General features: G+C 46.7%; 1 protein-coding gene across 5 annotated transcripts in view; it reads left to right on the forward strand.

Annotated features, from left to right (window-relative positions):
- Window positions 1-18491, forward strand: part of ERICH1 (glutamate rich 1) — a 44765-nt gene extending 26274 nt beyond the window's left edge. The window contains exons 4-6 of one of the 5 annotated variants that reach the window (XM_055567597.1): window positions 1044-1538; window positions 3921-4115; window positions 7402-7812. In XM_055567597.1, coding sequence (XP_055423572.1) covers window positions 1044-1538; window positions 3921-4115; window positions 7402-7496 — 785 coding nt within the window. In that variant the 3' untranslated portion in view covers window positions 7497-7812. Of the gene's footprint in view, window positions 1-1043; window positions 1539-3920; window positions 4116-4456; window positions 5228-7401; window positions 7813-14008; window positions 14071-18405 lie in introns of those variants that run through there. The other 4 variants (XM_055567600.1, XM_055567599.1, XM_055567601.1 and 1 more) reach the window with 4 other exon arrangements.
- Window positions 18492-18884: the final 393 nt, after the last annotated feature.

Genomic DNA, 18884 nt, shown 5'->3' on the forward strand with positions numbered 1-18884 from the left:
GCCAGGGAGGACTCTCTGCCTGTCTTTAGCAGCAGTGCCTAATGTGGCAACCACTCCTGGCTGCAGGGCAGGGCCTCCATGTCACAGGGAGCAGCAGGGAGGTTTGTGGGCACCTAGATGGATGCGGAGCCCAGAACAAGGGTGGCCACAGCCTCGGGGACTGCAGGGGTGCCCTGTGGGCTCTGACTCTCAAGCCCCTCATCAACCCCACGGCACTTTCCTTCTGACGTCAGTGGCAGATCAAGGCTCCAGAGCGGGACTTTCAGGGAGAGGGCTTTTCGTTCCATGGGGTGCCACAGTGTTTCAGAAGTCTCACCATGACCTGTGGTGGGCCCAGGGATCACCCGTAAGAGCCTCTGAGTGCGGGTGGCAGCACCACTGTCCTCGGTCTGCTGGAGCTGAATGGGTGTGTGCTGAGAGTGCACTGGGCACGCGTTGCCACCAGGGTGCCAAGATGGGATGGCCAGGGCAGCACTGGCAGCGGGTGATTCTTCTCAGGCCCACATCCTCCCACAGGCTTTGCTGCCTCATGTCTACTCCAGAGCTTCAACTTCTCCGAGAGCCCAGATCTCCCCTTCATTCAGGTGTGACCCATTGCTGACTGGGACGGTTCAGTCATCACTTTGCTTCTCATCCCCACATACAAGTAACTCTTTAGAAGGTGCTAAAGCACACTTAAAAAGCATAAGAATTCATGGTTTTTTCCCCAAAACTAGGAGTGAAGTTTTACTCTGGATAAAATTGCAACAGCTCTTACATCCTTAAAATCACACCATATGTCATGACTGCAATAATGAATAAGTACAGACACACACACACCTTTTTTGGAAGAACAAGTAGGTTTTTAATTTACTTTATGATAAATCCCAGGATCCTTGATAGTGTCCTTGGTTTGAATAAAATTAATAATCACTGAAGTAAATGTCTTACGTTCCCTTTCTACTAAATTTACAAAATCCTAATGGAAAATGTATTTAGCCTGGTGAGTTTGTTATGATTCCACTTTACAGAAAATTGTTGAATTTGAATTTTTATTTTTATAGATCAGGATCTTCACGATCTGCCAAAGAGAAGAAGAATTAGAAAGCATAAATCAAAGAAAAAATTTAAAAATCCCAATAACATCCATGTAGAACCAGCAGAATTAGAGAAACAACAGAGTCTTCTGCAAGAAAAATTGCAACTATGGCACACAGATGGCCCCACAATAAGCAAAAATAAAAAAAGGAAACTCAAAAAGAAACAGCAAATGCAAAGGAAGAAAGCAGCTGGCTCACTAACAGGAGCCTCTGGCGTGCACTTCATGTACCAGCCTGAGGAGACCAGCAGTGAGCAGGAGGATGTGCGAGCGACTGATGGAGAGAGCGCCTGGGGTGCCACGGGGGGCGGGTCTGCGGGCGCTGTGGAGGAGCGGGTCCTGCCCCTTGAGGAGGCAGGAGTCCCGGATGCTGAGGAGGAAGAGGTGAAAAGTACCAATGAAAAGGCAGATGGTATCCTGAACTTTTTGAAGTCAACACAAGAAATTTATTTTTATGATGGTATGTTTTTTCCTGTTGTTCTGTTGAATAATGGCATCCACTCACTTGGAAAAAATAAGCAAATGTAAAATGTTTAAAAGTTTAAAATACAAAATACATTAAGATATTCAGTATTCAAAATAAGTTATTAGTTTTGAGGCAAAAATGCAAATATTTAAATTCATCCCAGCAAAGATCTGGGCTGACCCCTGCTTGAGGCTTACCAGGGTTAACGCCAGCCCATTAGTGGTGTGGGTCCAGATGAGGGTCTCCTCATCCTCGTTTCTCTGAATATGTTGGTATTCTCAGCTGTATGTCTACAGAGAATATAAATCCAGGTTGGACTGATGAACTCTTGCTCTTTTTCATCAGCTGGTAGAGTCGTGAAGGAAGTATACACATTGATTTGCTCCCCAATGTGTGACTCAGTGATTTGAGATTTTCCTGTGTTCAGGATACTTGAGCACTATTTGTACTGATATAGGAGATGAAATTTATTCTGGAGTTTGTTCTGATGGGTGATGATTCCTTACCTTTGTGTAGAGTCTGACAGCAGCCCTGAGGATCAGGAGCCAAGAGCAGAGTGCTGAGTTACCTTCCACCTCCCCTGGTTCTGATCCGTCCCTGGTAGATTCTGGCAATGTGGTGGTTTAGTGCATCCAGACTGTAGCACAAACGAGATGAGAAATGCTGAGCATATAATAACTGGAGGGATAAAGAATGGACTTAAACAATGATGCAAAAAAACTGTGCTTAGTGGATCATTTTAACCAAGAAGATTAACCCTTTCTCTCTTTGCTTGTTTACCCGCACTTTATATTGATAATAAGTTGAAAACATCCTTAGCAAATATCCACATGACACTAATAGGAGGACATGGCGGATACACTGCAGAACAGAAATAGGATTCAGAGAGACTTCAGTAGATGATCTCTGCCTGAGAGAGTAGCTTCTGGCAGACGACCCTTCTGCCAAGGAGCCTGATGTGTAAGGTGAACTTGGGGTTTCAGGAGCTGCTGAGGAGGCCAAGGGCAGGTCCCAGAGGAGGCGCAGCATAGGCCAGGGGAGCCAGACGCCTGCTGCCCTCCTCCCTCCAGGTGCTTGCCCTCCACCCCTCGGGTATTTGTCCTCTGCCCCTCAGGTGTTTGCCTGTCCAGATGGGCTCGAGTGAGGGTCCAGGGGAAGGGGCAGCGCAGCCCTGGGGAGCAGGCTGACTAGCAGAGCCCTGGGGCTGCCCGGGTCTGGGAAGGAAAGTGGAGGGCCTAGAGTTGGCAGCTCTGTGACAAAGGAAGGTCAAAGATCAGAAGCAGAGCCACACTGGTCCCCTTTAAAGCCGTGGCCCAGACCTGAACTGTGGGATGGGAGGAGGGCAGCCTCTGGTGTCTTGGGGACCAAGCAGGCAGGGTTAAACTGACCGTCCCGTGCAGCATGCTGGCCACACGCTCAGGTGCAGCTGGACCTCTGCCGGCCATACATGCAACCCCCTGCTGTCAGCTCTGTCAGTGGCCCCTTCTCTGTCTGCCAAGCAGAGGCAAGGAGAATGCCGTGAGCCGAGCTCCTGAGATTTTCTCGTACATTTGATGGAGTGTGTCAGGTGCAGCAAGAGACAGGATGGCACAACCTAAACCATGAGGAACAGCATAGTAGAAAGGGTCCATGGAGTAGAGATGCTGCTGCTGCCAGACAGCAGATCTCAAATAGCCGTGACTGAGATGTCCAAGAAGTAGGGAGAAAGTGGACAAGGATACAAATCAGAGACTTTCATGAAAAAATTTGAACCTATTAGAATAACCAAACGGAGCTTCTAGGCGTAGCAGCCACATAGGTCAGAAAGAGGCTTGCCCGTGGGACTGAGCAGTGGGATGGGAAGAGGTGGCAGCCAGGAGCTTTTCAGAGCTGGCAAAGGCCACAGAGTCACAGGCTCTGGACATTCTGTGAGCGCCAGCTGGGGCTAGTACAGAAATGGCCTCAGCACAATGCAATGAGGAGGGTGCTGTGGCTTGTGGGCAACAGAAGAGCCACGGTCACCTCCTGGGCTTCCCCGAAGCATCACAGACGCCCAGCAGCTTTGTTGTCTGCAGTTCCTGATGCTGTCAGAGGGCTTGGTGTGGTGTCTGTTCCCTGTGCTCTGTGTGTGACTTCTAGGACACGGGACACCCAGATGCTTTACGAGTTGGTGCCTTAACAGACACCACGTTTCCACTGTGCTTCAATAATGGTATTTTGTTGTTTACTTTTCAGAGTTCTACTCTGATTGTCCCTCATGGCAATGTCTTGTATCCCAAGAGTGTTTGGGATGCACTCTTAAGTAGAAATATACGTTTGAAGCTTTCTTTAAGAGGTGAAAGCTTATCTTCAGTTTACAAGAGTAAAGCAATTCTCAGTGACCCTGTCTTTGTTTAGGTGTCTCCAAGGATTCCGATTCTGGTGTCTTTATGGAAAGCACCAACAAGCTATTTAAACAACTTGAAACTCACAGAGTGTCCCCCTCAGACGTGTTCATTCTGGATCACATGAAAACGCTGCTACTTTTGCATGACACCAAGAGATTGAAGAGCGCCCTGGACGTGTTCCCGGAACACTGCAGGATGCCACTCGGTATGTGCTCTGTTCATTATGCTCTGGGTTCATTGTGCCACTTTAGAAACTTGTCTCGGGCTCACCTCTGAAAAACTTTCTCCACCGAAACAGTCCTGTATCAGAAAACAGCCCTGTATCAGAAAATGTAAGGCTGCACATATGCTTGAGGAGTATGTTCCCACAGAGGGTTATGCTCCTTGCATCTCTCTTGCTGTAAAAATATCTCCTGATATATGCAGACATGCATGTGCAATCTACTTTTCCAGACTTGTGAGCTCCACTCTTAGGACTGAATTTTTACTGGTTTAAATGGAAGTGGAAGAGTTCATTTCTTTTCCCTTTTCTTTTTCCTCTGCTAGATGTGAAGATGGTCCATTTTCTGTCCCCCAGGTATCTTGGTCTGCCTTCCTGAACCCCTGAAGTTAAAAGGGGGAGTTGAACCATTAGACGATTTCTCTTTTGTTTACTTCCTCAACCTTTGTTGGATACCTGTTCAATGCAGACTGTCAGACGCTGGGGCTGACTGTGCTTGCATGTTCACAGCGCCGTGGGGTGGGGCCTTCATGTTAGCAGCTTGAAATGGGCCTCAGTGGGAATCTTCAGGCCACCGAAGTCTGCAGACACTGAGGATCAAAGGATCGGGACTGTGTTTGGGAGCAGGGTGGAGCAGAGCCCCTGTCAGACCCAGACAGGCATAGGACAGACAGCCAGCTGAGTGGGCAGAAGCTCCTGCAGGTCACCTTAGGGCAATGGTCTCCGAGTGAGTGCAGTGCACGGCTTTCCTCCTCAGAAACCTCAGAGTATAGCTGGGGAGTCAGACCGACATGTTGAAAAAGCTACATGCCACGTTTCGTCACATGAAATGACAGTAAAGCTGATAGTAAAGCCAACGGTAAAGCAGTGTGGCACTGATACAATTAGCAGGTGGATGGGGGATTGACAAGACCCTGTGAGTCAGGGTCCTCAGGAGGACCTGCCTGCACTTTGACCCAGAGCTGATCCATGAGGGGCCTTATCTGCCCAACCTGTGACTCTGGTCCCACCGCAGGCCCTCAGTGGAGAGAGCAGAGGAGCTCCCTGCCCTTCAGGGTCGTGTTCTCGTGGGGATGAGGAAGTCAGCAAGGTGTGCTTTGTACAGCTATGCCCCTGGAGGAGACACGGGATGGGCAGGAGAGGGTGGGGGAGGAGCCGGGGCCTGGTCACGTCGGGCTTTGGGGAGCCTGCTGAGTGTGTTGGCCCTCATCCTGGGAGACGGGGCCACTGGGAGGCCTGTGGTGTGTGGCTGCGCTGAGCAGGGCCTCTCGGGCCTTCGTGCTCAGACTGGAGAAGGGGTGGGGGGCAGCGGGCACTTTGGTCATGCTCCCGGCAAGAGGGCCATCCCCAGGCATGGTCAGATTTGGGCCATGTGTGAAGGTGGACTCGGGTTTCTCTGCTTCCTAGGCGAGAGCCCTCTTTGGCCTGAGCCCATCATGAGCAGGAGAGGTGGTCAGAGGGTCCGGGACTGGCTGGAGGTGCCTGTCCCTGTCCAGGGCGGGGCTCATGCCCTGGCAAGCTGCTGCCAGTCCCATTCACGGAGCAGTGTGGGGTCTGGGGGACAGGGGCTTTGTCCTGGTGGGATCTGGAGTGTGAAGTGGGGAGCTGGGGGGTGAAGATGGCACCTTCAAGGGTGTGTGTGCCAAGGAAGGGAGTGGGTGCACTTCTTATGGGAGCAGCTCCAAAAGGAGGTCCTGAGGTGTGGGCCGAGCACTTGAGAGCCAGGCTTCCACCAGTGGCGGGGCCCCCTGGCCCCTCAGGACCCCAAGCCCATGACCCCATGTCTGCATTCTTCCTTCCTGCTGGTTGTTGGGCCCATTGTATTCAGTGTTTTAGCATTTTTACTTCCATAAGGAAGTTTTTGCAAAAAGCCAATTTTATTAAGTTAAACTAATACAGTGTTTTTATAAGATATGAAAACAAATGATTTACAGTCCAGATGAGTTCCTCACACTGAAGGTGCTCCCCACGCACGGCTGAGATGCGTCAGGGGAGCAGGGGCAGCACTGGGGGCTTTAGTGAAAATCATTGGACAAGTTTTGCCTGGAAGCACTTATTTAACCAGTTGATGGAAATAAAATTTAGGTTTGAAGCACTTCTCTGTGAAAATAAATTCCTTTTTTGTGTGTCTGTGTAGGATATGCATTAGAAGTGTTTCCATGTCATGCTATTTTATAAAATGAAATCTTATAAATGGTGAAGCTTTATTTTCAAATATTGGTTCTGTCTAATTCAGTCAGCTTTAGAATTCTGAAATTGTTTTCTTTTTCATACAACTAGCTTATGAAGCTTAGTCGGTAGCTGCGTCTCTCCTGTCGATGGGATCAGCCTGGAAATAATAGCATTTCAATAGCGGACCCCGGGCCCTTTCTCTCTCTGCTGCCTCAGCAGTTAGTTTTCCTGGTTTGTGGGTGTTGCATCAGCTGGGTGTGGCAGCATAGCCACAGCCCGTGCACGTGTTTCTACAGTTGGTCTGACATACCGCATTCTGTCATCTGCCTGTACATACAGTTACCATCTGTGGGGTTTGTATTGTTCTCTGCACACCATGAAGACCCTGCGGGCACCCCCACCCTGAACCCTCCTGAGTCCTCTGTGTCCATATCAGGCATCATCACGCGTGAGGCTAGGGGGCCAGGTGGCTGGCCTGGGGCAGGACAGACCATGCGTTTGGAGGCAGCTTGGCACACTTCTATATGGAGCACGAGATGGACCCAGGCCCGCAGTCCCAGCCTCTTCTCAGAAATGCATCTCAGCCTCATCAGCAGTCAGCTGCCCCGTGGGCACCAAGGTCTAAGCCTTGGGGTTGGAGCCTTGGACCTGGCATTCCCTGCCATGAGCGTCTTTACAAAGAGCAAGGCCTGAAACGAGGGGCCGTGCCCTCAGCTCAGGCACTTTGCTGAGCCATTCCTGGGACAGTTGTGAAACCTGAGTGCCATCCATCGCAGCTCATCTCACTTAGAATTATGCTTCTAACTTCCTGTTGCTTTGTCCACCTTTGACGTAAACTTGTGTTTCTCTTTCACTTCGTATGCAGTTTTTTCGAGCTCAGGCGTTAAGCATGTAGTATTGGGTGTGATGTTGTAAAGTGAAATACAAACATTCCAGACTGACCTGTACTTTTGTGGGATTCACAAGTGTGCTGTTAGTGTCATTTCAACTCCTAAGTTTTGTTTCATTTGATTAATTCAGGATTTACTTTTGGCCTAAGAACTAATAGTTGCAAAATAATAATTTATAATTTTTCTTTTTGTTTTATTTTTTATAAAAGCAAAACCTTTTTGCTTTTCAGAATATGCTCGAGTAATCTCAGCTTTCTTTAATTACTGGCTCACACATATCCTTCCTGAGAAAAACGATGAATGAAATCAGTGCATCTATTTAAAAACAGCTAATATTTGACAAGAACAGAAAAGACAGGTATGAAATGGTCTGAGACTTACTTCCTATACACAGAGGAGATGAAATTCTCTTCTAAGTTTTCTTTATAACCCAGACCCTGGGAACTCTGAGGACATTTCTGCCATATTATTTATTTATGTGTTTGTACATAATAGGTAAATGTAATCTGAGACTTCAAGTGATAAACTGGGATAAAGTTGAAAATTTCTTTGAAATTTTGTATGTCTTAAATTTTAAAATGGACATTCTGTTAAACTGAATAAACTGTATAGTTTGAAGCTATATATATATATTTTTATAAAGTTCTGAATCACTTGTGTCTGAAAGTTTAAGAATGTTTTATGGGTATTAAAATATTCATTTTAAGTAGTTTGATTCTACAGTAATTGAATTTATTATTGTTTTCTTTTCTTTTTCCTCTTCTCTACTTTGGGAATAATATCAAGAACCTGTTTTTCCTGTTTCCTCTTGTTGTGGAAGCCATCACCAGTTTTCAGTGAGATTGAGTTTTAAAAACACCAGTCAATGCAGTGTTATAGGACAACATTGTCTCTATCTATAAAAATATACATTTTTTATTGTGGTAAAATATATGTAACATAAATAGGCCATTTTGAAGTGTATGATTCAGTAGCATTAAATACATTCACAGCATCATGAGGTCATCATGACTATCTTCCCTTGTTTTAGGCTGAATGATGTTCCACACTGTTTATCTACCATCTGTCCATGGACACTGGGTTGTTGCCCTTGTTTCCTCTTATGAATAATGCTGCTGTGAACATTACGTACAAAATTGTGTGTGGACATTTTCTTCACTTCTCTTGGGAGTGGAATAGCTGGGTCAGATGGTAATTCTACATTAAGCTTCCAGGCTGTGGTCCACAGCAGCTGCGCTATCTTCATCTCCACCAGCCAATCAGAAGTCCTGAGTTCTCTGCATCCCCACCAATACTTGTTATTTTCCACTTTTCTGGTAACAGCCATCCTCGTGGTTGTGTAAAGGCATATCGTGGTAGTTTCAGTTTACTACATCCCATGTACTCATTAGCTGTTCTCCTCTTTGGAGACATGCTTAAAGTTATTACCCATTTGTGAATTAGATCATTAGCTTTTTATCATTGAATTATGAGCTCTTTATACTGGGTCATATGGCAACACCAGTTTTTTGAGGAACCTCCATACTGTTCTCCATAGAGGCTGTACCAGCTTACATTCCAACAAGCAATGTAGAAGGGTTCCCTTTTTTCCATTCCCTCTCCAGTAGTTATTATTTGTCAACTTTTTAATCAGGGCCATTCTGAGCAGTGTAAGGTGGTACCTTATTGTAGTTTTGATTTGCTTTGCTCTAATAATTAGTGATGTTGAACATCTTTTCATATGCCTGCTGGCCATTTGTCTTCTTTGGAGAAATGTCTGTTTAGGTCTTCTGTCCATCTTTTGATTGGGTTGTTTAATATTGAGTTGTATGAACTGTTTGTATAATATATTTTGGAAATTAAGCCTTTGTCAGTCACGTCATCTGCAGATATCTTCTCCCAGTCCATAGGCTATCTTTTTGTTTTATTGATGGTTTCTTTGCAGTACAAAAGCTTATAAGTTTGATTGGGTCCCATTTGTTTATTTTTGCTTTTATTTCTATTGCCTTGGGAGACTGAATGGTACAAGTTATGTCACAGAATGTTTTGTCCATGGAATTTTATGGTGTCATGTCTTACATTTTGAGGGTGTGTCCTTAACTTCATTGATTTACATGTGGATGTCCAGCTTTCCCAACACTGAAGACAGACTGTCTTTTCTCCATTACATGTTCTTGCCTCCTTTGCTGAAGACTGACTGTAGGTGTGTGGATTTTATTTTGGGGCTCTCTGTTCTGTTCCATTGATCCATATATCTGTTTTGTTCTGGTACCATGCTGTTTTGATTACTGTAGCTTTGTAGTTGGAGAGGGCAATGGCACCCCACTCTAGTACTCTTGCCTGGAAAATCCCATGGACGGAGGAGCCTGGTGGGCTGCCGTCTATGGGGTTGCACAGAGTCAGACACGACTAAAGTGACTTAGCAGCAGCAGCAGCTTTGTAGTACTGTCTGAAGTCCAGGAGGATTATACCTCCTGCTCTGTTTTTTTTCCTCAGAATTGCTTTGGCAATTCTGGGTCTTTTATGGTTCCATATAAGTTTTAGGATTATCTGTTCTAGTTCTGTGAAAAATGTCATGGGTAATTTCGATCACATTCAATCTGTAGATTACTTTGGGTAGTATGGCCATTTTAGCAATATTAATTCTTCTAATCCAAGAATATGGGTTATCTTTCCATTTCTTGGAATCATCTTCAATTTCCTTTATTAATGTTTTATAGTTCTGAGCATATAACTCTTTTACCTCCTTGGTCAGGTTTATGCCTAAGTTTTTTTTTTTAATAATTAATTTTTTTAATTGAAGGATAATTGCTTTACAGAATTTTGTTTTCTGTCAAGTATTTTTTTAATGCAATTTTAAAAGGAATTGTTTGTTTTACTTGCCCTTTCTGACATTTCACTGTGAATCTAAAGAAATGCAACCAGTTTCTATATGTTAATCTTGCATCCTGCTGTTTTGCTGAAATTATCAGTTCTAGTAGTTTCTGTGTGGAGTCTTTAGGGTTTTCTGTATATGGTGTCATACCATCTGCATATAATGATAATTTTACCTCTTCCGTTACAGTTTGTATACTTTTCCTTTTTCTTGTCTGACTGGTATGGTGAGGACCTTCAACACTCTGTTGAATAGAAGTGGTAAGAGTGGGCATCCTTGTCTTGTTCCATATTTTAGTGACAGGGCTTTCAACTTTTCACCATTGAGTGTTATGTTGGCTGTGAATTTGTTATAAACAGCTATTATTATATTGAGATATGGTCCCATAAATGGAATTGTTTTTATTTTCTCTTCAGATTGTTCATTGCCAGTATACAGAAATGCAACTGATTTTTTTGAAATGCAGCTGATTTTTCATATTGATTTTGTGTCCCACTAGTTTGTTGAATTCATGTATTAGCTCTTAACAGTTGTGTGTGTGTGTGTGTGTGTGTGTGTATGTATGTGTAATCATTAGAGTTTTCTACATATAAGATCATATCATCTGTGGAAAAGATAATTTTATTTCTTTCCTTCCACCATGGATGCACCATTCTCCAGGGCTCCTTTTCCCCCTCACCTCACTGTGTTCTTAAGAGGTGTCTGTCCCACTAAGTGGAACCTCCTGGAGGCAGATGAATCAGCAAGGATGCCCTACTGGTTCTGGAGATCTGTCAACTTAAGACTGGTTTCTGTGAAGCTCCCCAGGCTTAATAAAAGTTGGCAAGTGGAGCCATAAACCAGGCCTGGACAAGGACAGGCCCAACCAGGATGTGCCACCAATCAGGACAGGGCCATAAACCAGGAGAGGTGACTGACCAGGTCAGGTCCACTGACCAGGATGGGTCACTAGCCAGGACAAGTCCACCGACAAGGACAAATCCACCAACCAGGACAGGCCACCAACCAGAAGAGGTCCATCATCCAGGATGGGCCACCAAGCAGGATGGGCCTACTGTACCCCAGGGACTGCCTCCTTGAGAATGGATGATGATCCATTTTCCCCATGGAGATGGAAAAAGAACACAGCCACACCCCGAAGTGGGAGCTGTGGCAGCTTCCTGTCTACACCCACAACGGCCTTCACTTACCCCTCAATGGAGACATACTCAGCCGCTGCCACTGCCTTTTCCTCCTTCCCTGAGACGTCACTTTGGTGAGGTCAGAGGGTGGGGAATCACGTCCTCTTCACTGCAGGGTTGAGGGGTCACTGGCAGGCAGGTGATATCAGCCTGCTGCCTCCTCTCCAGAACATCCCACTGCCTCCGGAGGGACACTTGGCTTTCTGATTCGCCAGGTTGTAATTCTTCTATTAAGATGCCTCCCGATTAACGACCCATTTGCTGGTATGAAAATAAAGTATTGGCTGATTCATAATTTCCTGTTATTTCTCCACCTCCAATTTGCATCTTTTAGTTATACACAATTTACATCTTTTCCATGCCCAGCAGGTAGACACACTGTTGATGGATTCCAGGGAAAACTTATTTGCAGATAGGACTTGACCTTTTACTTGATTCTTTCTGGTCTCAGCACAGAATCCCTGTAAACCCTTCTATCAGCTCACTGGGAGACCAGGACAGGTCACCAACGAGGACGGGCCACCAACCAGGACAAGTCTCTCTGACCACACCCCAGGGGTACAGAGGAACAAGGGTGTAGCTGAACAGGTAGGGTAGCCAGGGTTAATCGTTTTGTGGATCATCCTAATTTCAAGAAGAAAAATGCCTCGTCTAGAAAACAAAAACAAATAAATCATGTCTCTGTGTCAGCATAAATACAATAATCTGATTCTCCCAGCGTGATTGCAGTTGGATGATAATTAGATCAACTTATCTTTAACAATCGTGCAGGATGCTTATTCAGTCCATGCCACTTGTTTTATATAAAGCATACCAATTAATGCAGACAAAGGAAGCGCTCAAGAATATGAGTAGGGCTCATCAGCCTGCTGACTGAGGTGAGTGTGCCAGGAAAACCCCCAGGCTTTCCTGAACCCCAAAGCCTCAGTGAGTGGAAGAGGTGGCCGAGTCTCGCCACTGCCCCCCAGACCCGGAGGCTCAGTGTTTTCAGAAGAAATTGTCCTGGGTTCATTCATCCCCACTTGGCTGGCTCTGGGTTTTCCTCTCTGTCCAGCACTGTCAGTGCCCAGTTTTTCTGTGGCGCTTGTCTTCTCATTCAGAGAGTCTGGTGAAAACTTGGGTCCCCTCCAAAGTATGAAGGGTACACAGAGCTTCCCCACCACACAAGGAGACACTGAACTACTCAAGGAGTTGCAGGGTCCCCAAAACCCACTCCACATGACAGACTACCAAAATTTTAGTGGCTAAAACAGCATCTTTCATTGCCTCCCAGTGACCATGGGTCAGGCCCAGGCTTGGCCAGCTGTGTCCTGGGTTTGGGACCTAGAGGCTGTGCACAGAATCTGTTCCTGTGGCTATGGGACCAAGGTGCTAGTTTTCTTGTTGACTGCCAGCGGAGGCTACTCTCACCTCCCTGAGGCTCCCACAAGCCCCAGCTCCACCTGAGCCTCTGCCCACCTGCCAGCAATTCTCAGAGGCCAGTAGGAGACCTGGAAAAGACCAGGGTCTGGAAGGCTTCCCCTGGTAGAGTTAAGCTGCCAGGATTGTCTCCCTTCTGCTTCATTTAAAACCAACTAGTTATGGGGTCTGATGTCCTTTGTCCTTGCATGCAGCCATTGGCAATGACCCTTCTGGTACCGTCCTGGCCCATAGCACCTGGCATAGATGTTGCACTGGTCACCTAACAGACCACTTAAGGTGACCACTCAGGTCTTCCTTCCAGGGGACTTGCTGTCAATGTGGTTAGCTGCTGCCAGCCCTTCAGGTCCATGTCCTACATAGACCAGATGTCTTCAGTCACCAGGGTAGACCAGATGCCCTTGGTCACCTTCACCTTCTAGGCCCCATGGATGTTCAGATGGAATCATTTATCTCCTTTCATTTTGCAAGAGAGAATTCTCTCGTGACCAGAGAATTTAGGGAACTTGCTTAGTATCACACAGCACTTTTAAAGATAGAAAGTAGAAAGTGAGATGAGCAAGATGTAGGTGAGAATGTATAGGTGATATGTTATCAGATTTAGATGGAGAGAAATTACCTTCATGGAGGAATCAAGGGAGAAAGAGGGCTTCATAAAGGTGATACCTGAGCTAAAAGAGATAGGACGAGGATGTCTGGACATACAGGAGGAAGGCAGAAATGCTGGGAGGTGACAGCAAGTGAAAGAGGGAGGTGCTTCACCTTCTCATGGCTATTTTCTGTCTGCACCAACAAGGAGATATTTCATTCAGCAGCTATGCTGTTGATTCAAAATGTTGACACATTTCTACTGGCAGTTATGCCCAAAAATATCTCCTCTTCAGATTTAGTCACCACTACCCTTTCTAGGGCTTCCCTGGTAGCTCAGTGGTAAAAGAATCTGCCGGCCAATGCAGGAGACTCAAGAGACATGAGTTCCCGATCCCTGGGTCGGGAAGATCCCCTGGAGAAGGAAATGGCAACCCGCTCTAGTAGTCTTCCCTGGGAAATCCCATGGACAGAAGGGCCTGGTGAGCTACAGTCTGTGGGATTGTAAAGAGCTGGACATGGCTTAGCATCCAAACAATACCCTTGCTAGAAATGTCCTAAAATAATAATGTTTTGTTAAGGGGTTGGGGCATTCCAACATGATTGTAGACAGTAACTGACAACAACTGCCAGGAATCTGCCATCAAGACAGTGATCACAGAACCAACATCAAGTATATATGTCTGCAGAAATCGGAGGGCAGCCTCATCAACTCATCCTCACAGACTCCGCAGTATAATCCATTTTCTTCTCTCTGCAATATTCTCATTGCAGATTTAGATGCTCATCCAGTTTTTTATTATATTCATAATGGAGAATGAAGAAGAGGGGAACTAATATTTATTGAGCACCTACTGTCTGCCAGGTATGTGATAAATCCCTTAATCTTTCAAATATCTAATATCTTTCTGTTCTCACAATCTATCAAGAATTTAACAGTTATTATCATCCCCACTTTGTGGATGAAGAAATATTTGCTTGACCTTAATTGACCATAAAAAATAGACTGGTTCAAAACTGGGAAAGGAGTAAGTCAAGTCTGTATATTGGTCACCCTGCTTATTGAACTTATTTGCAGAGTACATCATGCGAAATGCCAGGCTGGATGAATCACAAGGTGGAATCAAGATTGCCAGGAGAAATATCAACAACTTCAGATATGCTGCATATGACACCACTCAATGGCAAAAAACCAAGAGGAACTAAAGAGCCTCTTGATGAGAGTGAAAGAGGAGGGTAAAAAGCTGACTTAAACTCAACATTCAAAAAACTAAGATCATGACATCTTATCACATCATGGCAAATAAAAGGGAAAAAGTGGAAGCAGTGACAGACTTTTATTTTCTTGGGCTCCAAAATCACTACAGATGGTGACTACGACCATGAAATTAAAAGACGCTTGCTCCTTGGAAGGAAAACTATGACAAACCTAGACAGTGTATTAAAAGGTAGAGACATTACTTTGCTGACAGAGGCCTGTATAGTCAAGGCTGTGGTTTTTCCAGTAGTCATATATGGATGTGAGAGTTGGACTATAAAGAAAGCTGAGTGCTGAAGAATTGATGCTTTCAAACTGTGGTGCTTGAGAAGACTCTTGAGAGTCCCTTGGGCTGCAAGGAGATCAAACCAGTCCATCCTAAAGGAGATCAGTCCTGAATGTTCATTGGAATGACTGATGCTGAAGCTGAAGTTCCAGTACTTCGGCCACCTAATATTCTCATGTTTCTAGCCAACTCACTGGAAAAGACCCAGTGATGCTGAGAAAGATTGAGGGCAAAAGGAGAAGGGGGCGGTGGACAGAGGATGAGATGGCTGGATGGCATCACCTACTCAGTGGACATGAATTTGAGCAAACTCCAGGAGATAGTGGAGGATGACAGCCATGCTGATGGTTGGGAAGAATTTTATAGTAAAAGACTCAAAGGAAGATGGGCCTGTTAAAACTAACAGTCATTACATTTCCTTCTACTTGATTCAATAAGTAAAAGGTTGTGTATTCAAGAGAAAGACACTGAAACCATATTAAAGGAGGTGCTGAGCTTGGTAAAAACACTTCTCCCAAAAAATATTAGTTCCTAAAGGTCCTTACAGTTGTTCTCTCTGGGGGGCCAAACTCCAAAGAGGAGCCTTATAATTTGGAGAACTCTGGACATCAGAGAAATCTGGTGGTCAGTCGGCATTAAAGGAGAGTGGGAGACCAGCCCCCATGCTGGAAGTCCCTCCTGCAGCTTCCCCAGGTGCCACCTGACCTGCAGGTGTTCCAGCAACAGGTATGCAGGTGAGAAAGCTGTTTACCCCATCTGAGCTCAGCACCACCTCTGTTTCACGTATGAACACAAGGCAGTTTTCACACAACTGCAGGTTTCAGGATTGCCATGGTCTGTCATACACATGGGGCCTGTAACTTTTGTACCAAAAACTGTTCACCTTCTCTGCAGATCAGTCCCCATGGCAACTCCTGTTGCTAAGTCACCATCGGGTGGGGAGGGGAAGATACAAGGAGAGCACAACTGAAGTAGGGAATACCATTGTGCTGGATGCTACAGACAGACAGACTGCCCAATGCACGCTGATGGCCCATCCTGTGTGGGCTGAGCTCCCTGGTGCTGGCCCATCAGGGCAGCCTTGGGGATCCCACACCCTGTAGACGCTGAGGAGGAGCATCTGTGCTGCCTTTTAGGGGAAACGTCTGCTTTTAGGCAGAAGCTGTGCTTGTTTGGGTGGCAGTGTGTGGCGGGTTAGTGCCACATGGGGTGACTCAGGTTATACGGACCCTGACCCTTGGCCTCAGAGCTAAACGGTGGAGCCCAGGTCGCTTGTCAGGCCCACATCTCCAGCACCACAGCTGCCAATGAAATGCTATAAGAAGCCCTCCTAAAACGCCATGATTCCCTTTCCTGATTATCTGTCCCCTGAAGGCTGAGTGTGAACCCCAGGAGGCTATTGGTAAACACCCCACTTCAGCTCCTGTTACCTGATGGGGGAGTTCTGATGGGGGAGTTAAGCATCTCAATCTGGCTGAAGTGAGCCTTGGCAAACTGTCAGTAGGAAAGGGGGTTTTCTGCCTGCCCGGGTCATCAGTAGAACTTGGCGCACATGTGGTTACTCAGCGTGAGCAGAGTGGTGGCTGGTGAGGATGAGGAGGTGGCACAGCTGGAGTGCAGGGCCGGGAGCCTGTGGGCAGCCCTCAGGACACCTCACCAAGAGCCGTGTGCACCTGCAGCCGCATGATGTCAGGTGGACGCTGACCCCTCCATCCTGGAGGCTGGAGTCCCAACCCAGGCCTGCAGGGTGCCGAGGGCCTCTGCCTGGCCTGCAGGTGCACCTTCTGGGTCTTCACCTGGCCTTTCCTCTGTGGGGAGAGGGGAACCCAACCCCGTCAGAGTGGGGTCTGCCCTGTGACCTCCCCTGACCTTAATCTACCCCCAAAGGCCCAGCTCCTGAGAAGCCCACGAGGGCGAGGTCTCCCCAGGTGTGTCCACCTGGGGTTTGGGGGGAGGACAGAGAAGAGAGAGGCAGAGAGGTGAGGCTCAGGAAGTGAGGAGGGGCCTGTGGAAGAGACGTCTGGTCCTGGAGGTCAGAGAGGCTCGGAAGGGCCCCAGGTGCCTTACGCGGGTTGGGGAGGGGACACAGGTGCTTCCCGGTGCCAGCCCCCACACTTCCAGGGCCCACGGGTGGCAACGTGGAGCGCCTAGAGGTCAGGGCAAGCCAGGCTTGTTCTTCCAACCAGGGAGGCCTGTGCACCCTGGGCCCGAGGAAGCACAGCCCCTGGAGATACGGTGAGTGCCCCTCTCCCTCCACGTCCATGGTGTTGTGATGGGGATCAACCAGGGGCACGGGCTCGTCTGCCTTCAGCGCATGGTCTGGGTCCAGGGGTGTGGGGTCAGGGCCTGGGTGGGGTGTGGAGGGTCAGGAGTCCCGAGTGTCTGCCGTTAGACAAGACGCGGCGCTCCAGGCAGAAGACTGAGAATTGAGGGGTAGTTGTGCTCTTGGGAAGAAGAGGAAGGATCGGGCAGCAGAATTCCCTGCTTCCTCCAGTCCTGAGCAGGAGAGAGGTCACAGGGGCAGCAGGAGGGACGAGCCATGCGCATGGACATAGCTCACCTGACTGCGTTCCGGGCCAGACACTTGCGCCAGGACGGAAGGAGCCCCCAGGCTGGAGGGGCTCGGTGCTCTCAGGCCTCCCAGTGGGGCAGGGCACAGATGCTTCAAGAAGGCTTGTTGTCCTGTTCTCAAAGGTCTGAGCCTCTTTTAGCCCAACTGGGCAGCCTCTTGGTGGAGGGTCTCATTGGTGTCATCAATGCAGATGAGAAGGAAAACGATAAAAAAAGAAATTGTGACAAGTTTTTGGTTGGGTGGCTGGGTGAAGGGAAACACACAGAACGAAAGTGCTTGAACTGTCCTCCCAAATCAGGTTACAAAGAAAGTCAATTCACAACAAATAAAACTTTGACAGTGAAGCTGTGAGGGAAGAGAGGTGGCTGGTGGGAGATGTGGGCGCCACGGAAGGTCTTGAAATAACCCAGCAAGCCCTCACCACCTGGAACCCAGCCAAAGTTTCCATCTGCAAAGGTTAAAGACAGGCTATACAAATGCACGTATATATGTATATATATATATGCACGCACATGCATTGCATATCATATGCAGTATTGTGTATCACATGCCACGTGTACAGTGTTACATGTTGTGTGATATGTACAATGTTATATTTTGTGTGATGTATAATACATACTGACAGTACTTGTGGCCTGTGACAAAATTCAGATCTTTACCTGAAAGCTTGAATTTGATGTGATTTTCATATTCCAGTTACAGCCAGCCTTTAAGAAACTTCAACTTGTTGAGGTTGGCTGTTGTATAAAAATTATGCATAATTATCAGAAAAGAATATTAACATACTCCTCTCTTTTCCCATTCTATAGTAAATTTGCTAAAAATTTTGTTTTTTAAATTATACTTTTTGCTTAAGTATATTATTCCTGTTAACATGAGTTTATTACTGTTCTTTTAAAATTAATAAATGTGTATTTTAAAATTTCTGTATTTTTACAAATTTTCTGTAAATTTTGTAAATTTTATGTATTTTTTGTATTTTAAAATTTAATTTCTAGCGTGGTAAATGTTGATACACACAAGCACAGCTCACAGTGTCCTCAACACCTTTCCAGTGTATCCAGGACCCTGAGAGGCAGAGTTAAGAACTGCTGCCGCCCCCACTTCTGCCCGGTTAACCAGGCTCCTTGGAGAAGCAGCCAGTTCCAGGTGTGGAGACAAGTGCGAGGTGAGTGCAGAGTATCTTGTTCCCGAAGCAAGTAGATGCTCACAGCTGTGAAAGGACATATCGTAGTGACAGCTTCAAGAGTCTCCCACTCAGCAGATTGGGACTAATGTAGATTTTCAAGAGAACAGTGATATAAACAGATGAATAGTAATTCCAGTGGCACTAAGGACAGGATGGGGAAGGCGGGGGAGGAGCTCTTTGCTCTCCTCAGGGAGGTCAGGTTAGGGCTGAAAGGCCCAGCCCTCTAGTCTCAGGATGGTCCCATGGCCACCAGCCCAATTCTGCAGTTCTGGGGCCTCACCAAGAGTCACCTCCTAGCACATAAAAAGTCACATGTCATGCTGGAGAATCCAGGGTCTTAGAGGC

This window comes from Bubalus kerabau, chromosome 2 (genome assembly GCF_029407905.1).
Source record: "Bubalus kerabau isolate K-KA32 ecotype Philippines breed swamp buffalo chromosome 2, PCC_UOA_SB_1v2, whole genome shotgun sequence".
NCBI classification, from domain to species: Eukaryota; Metazoa; Chordata; class Mammalia; order Artiodactyla; family Bovidae; genus Bubalus; species Bubalus kerabau.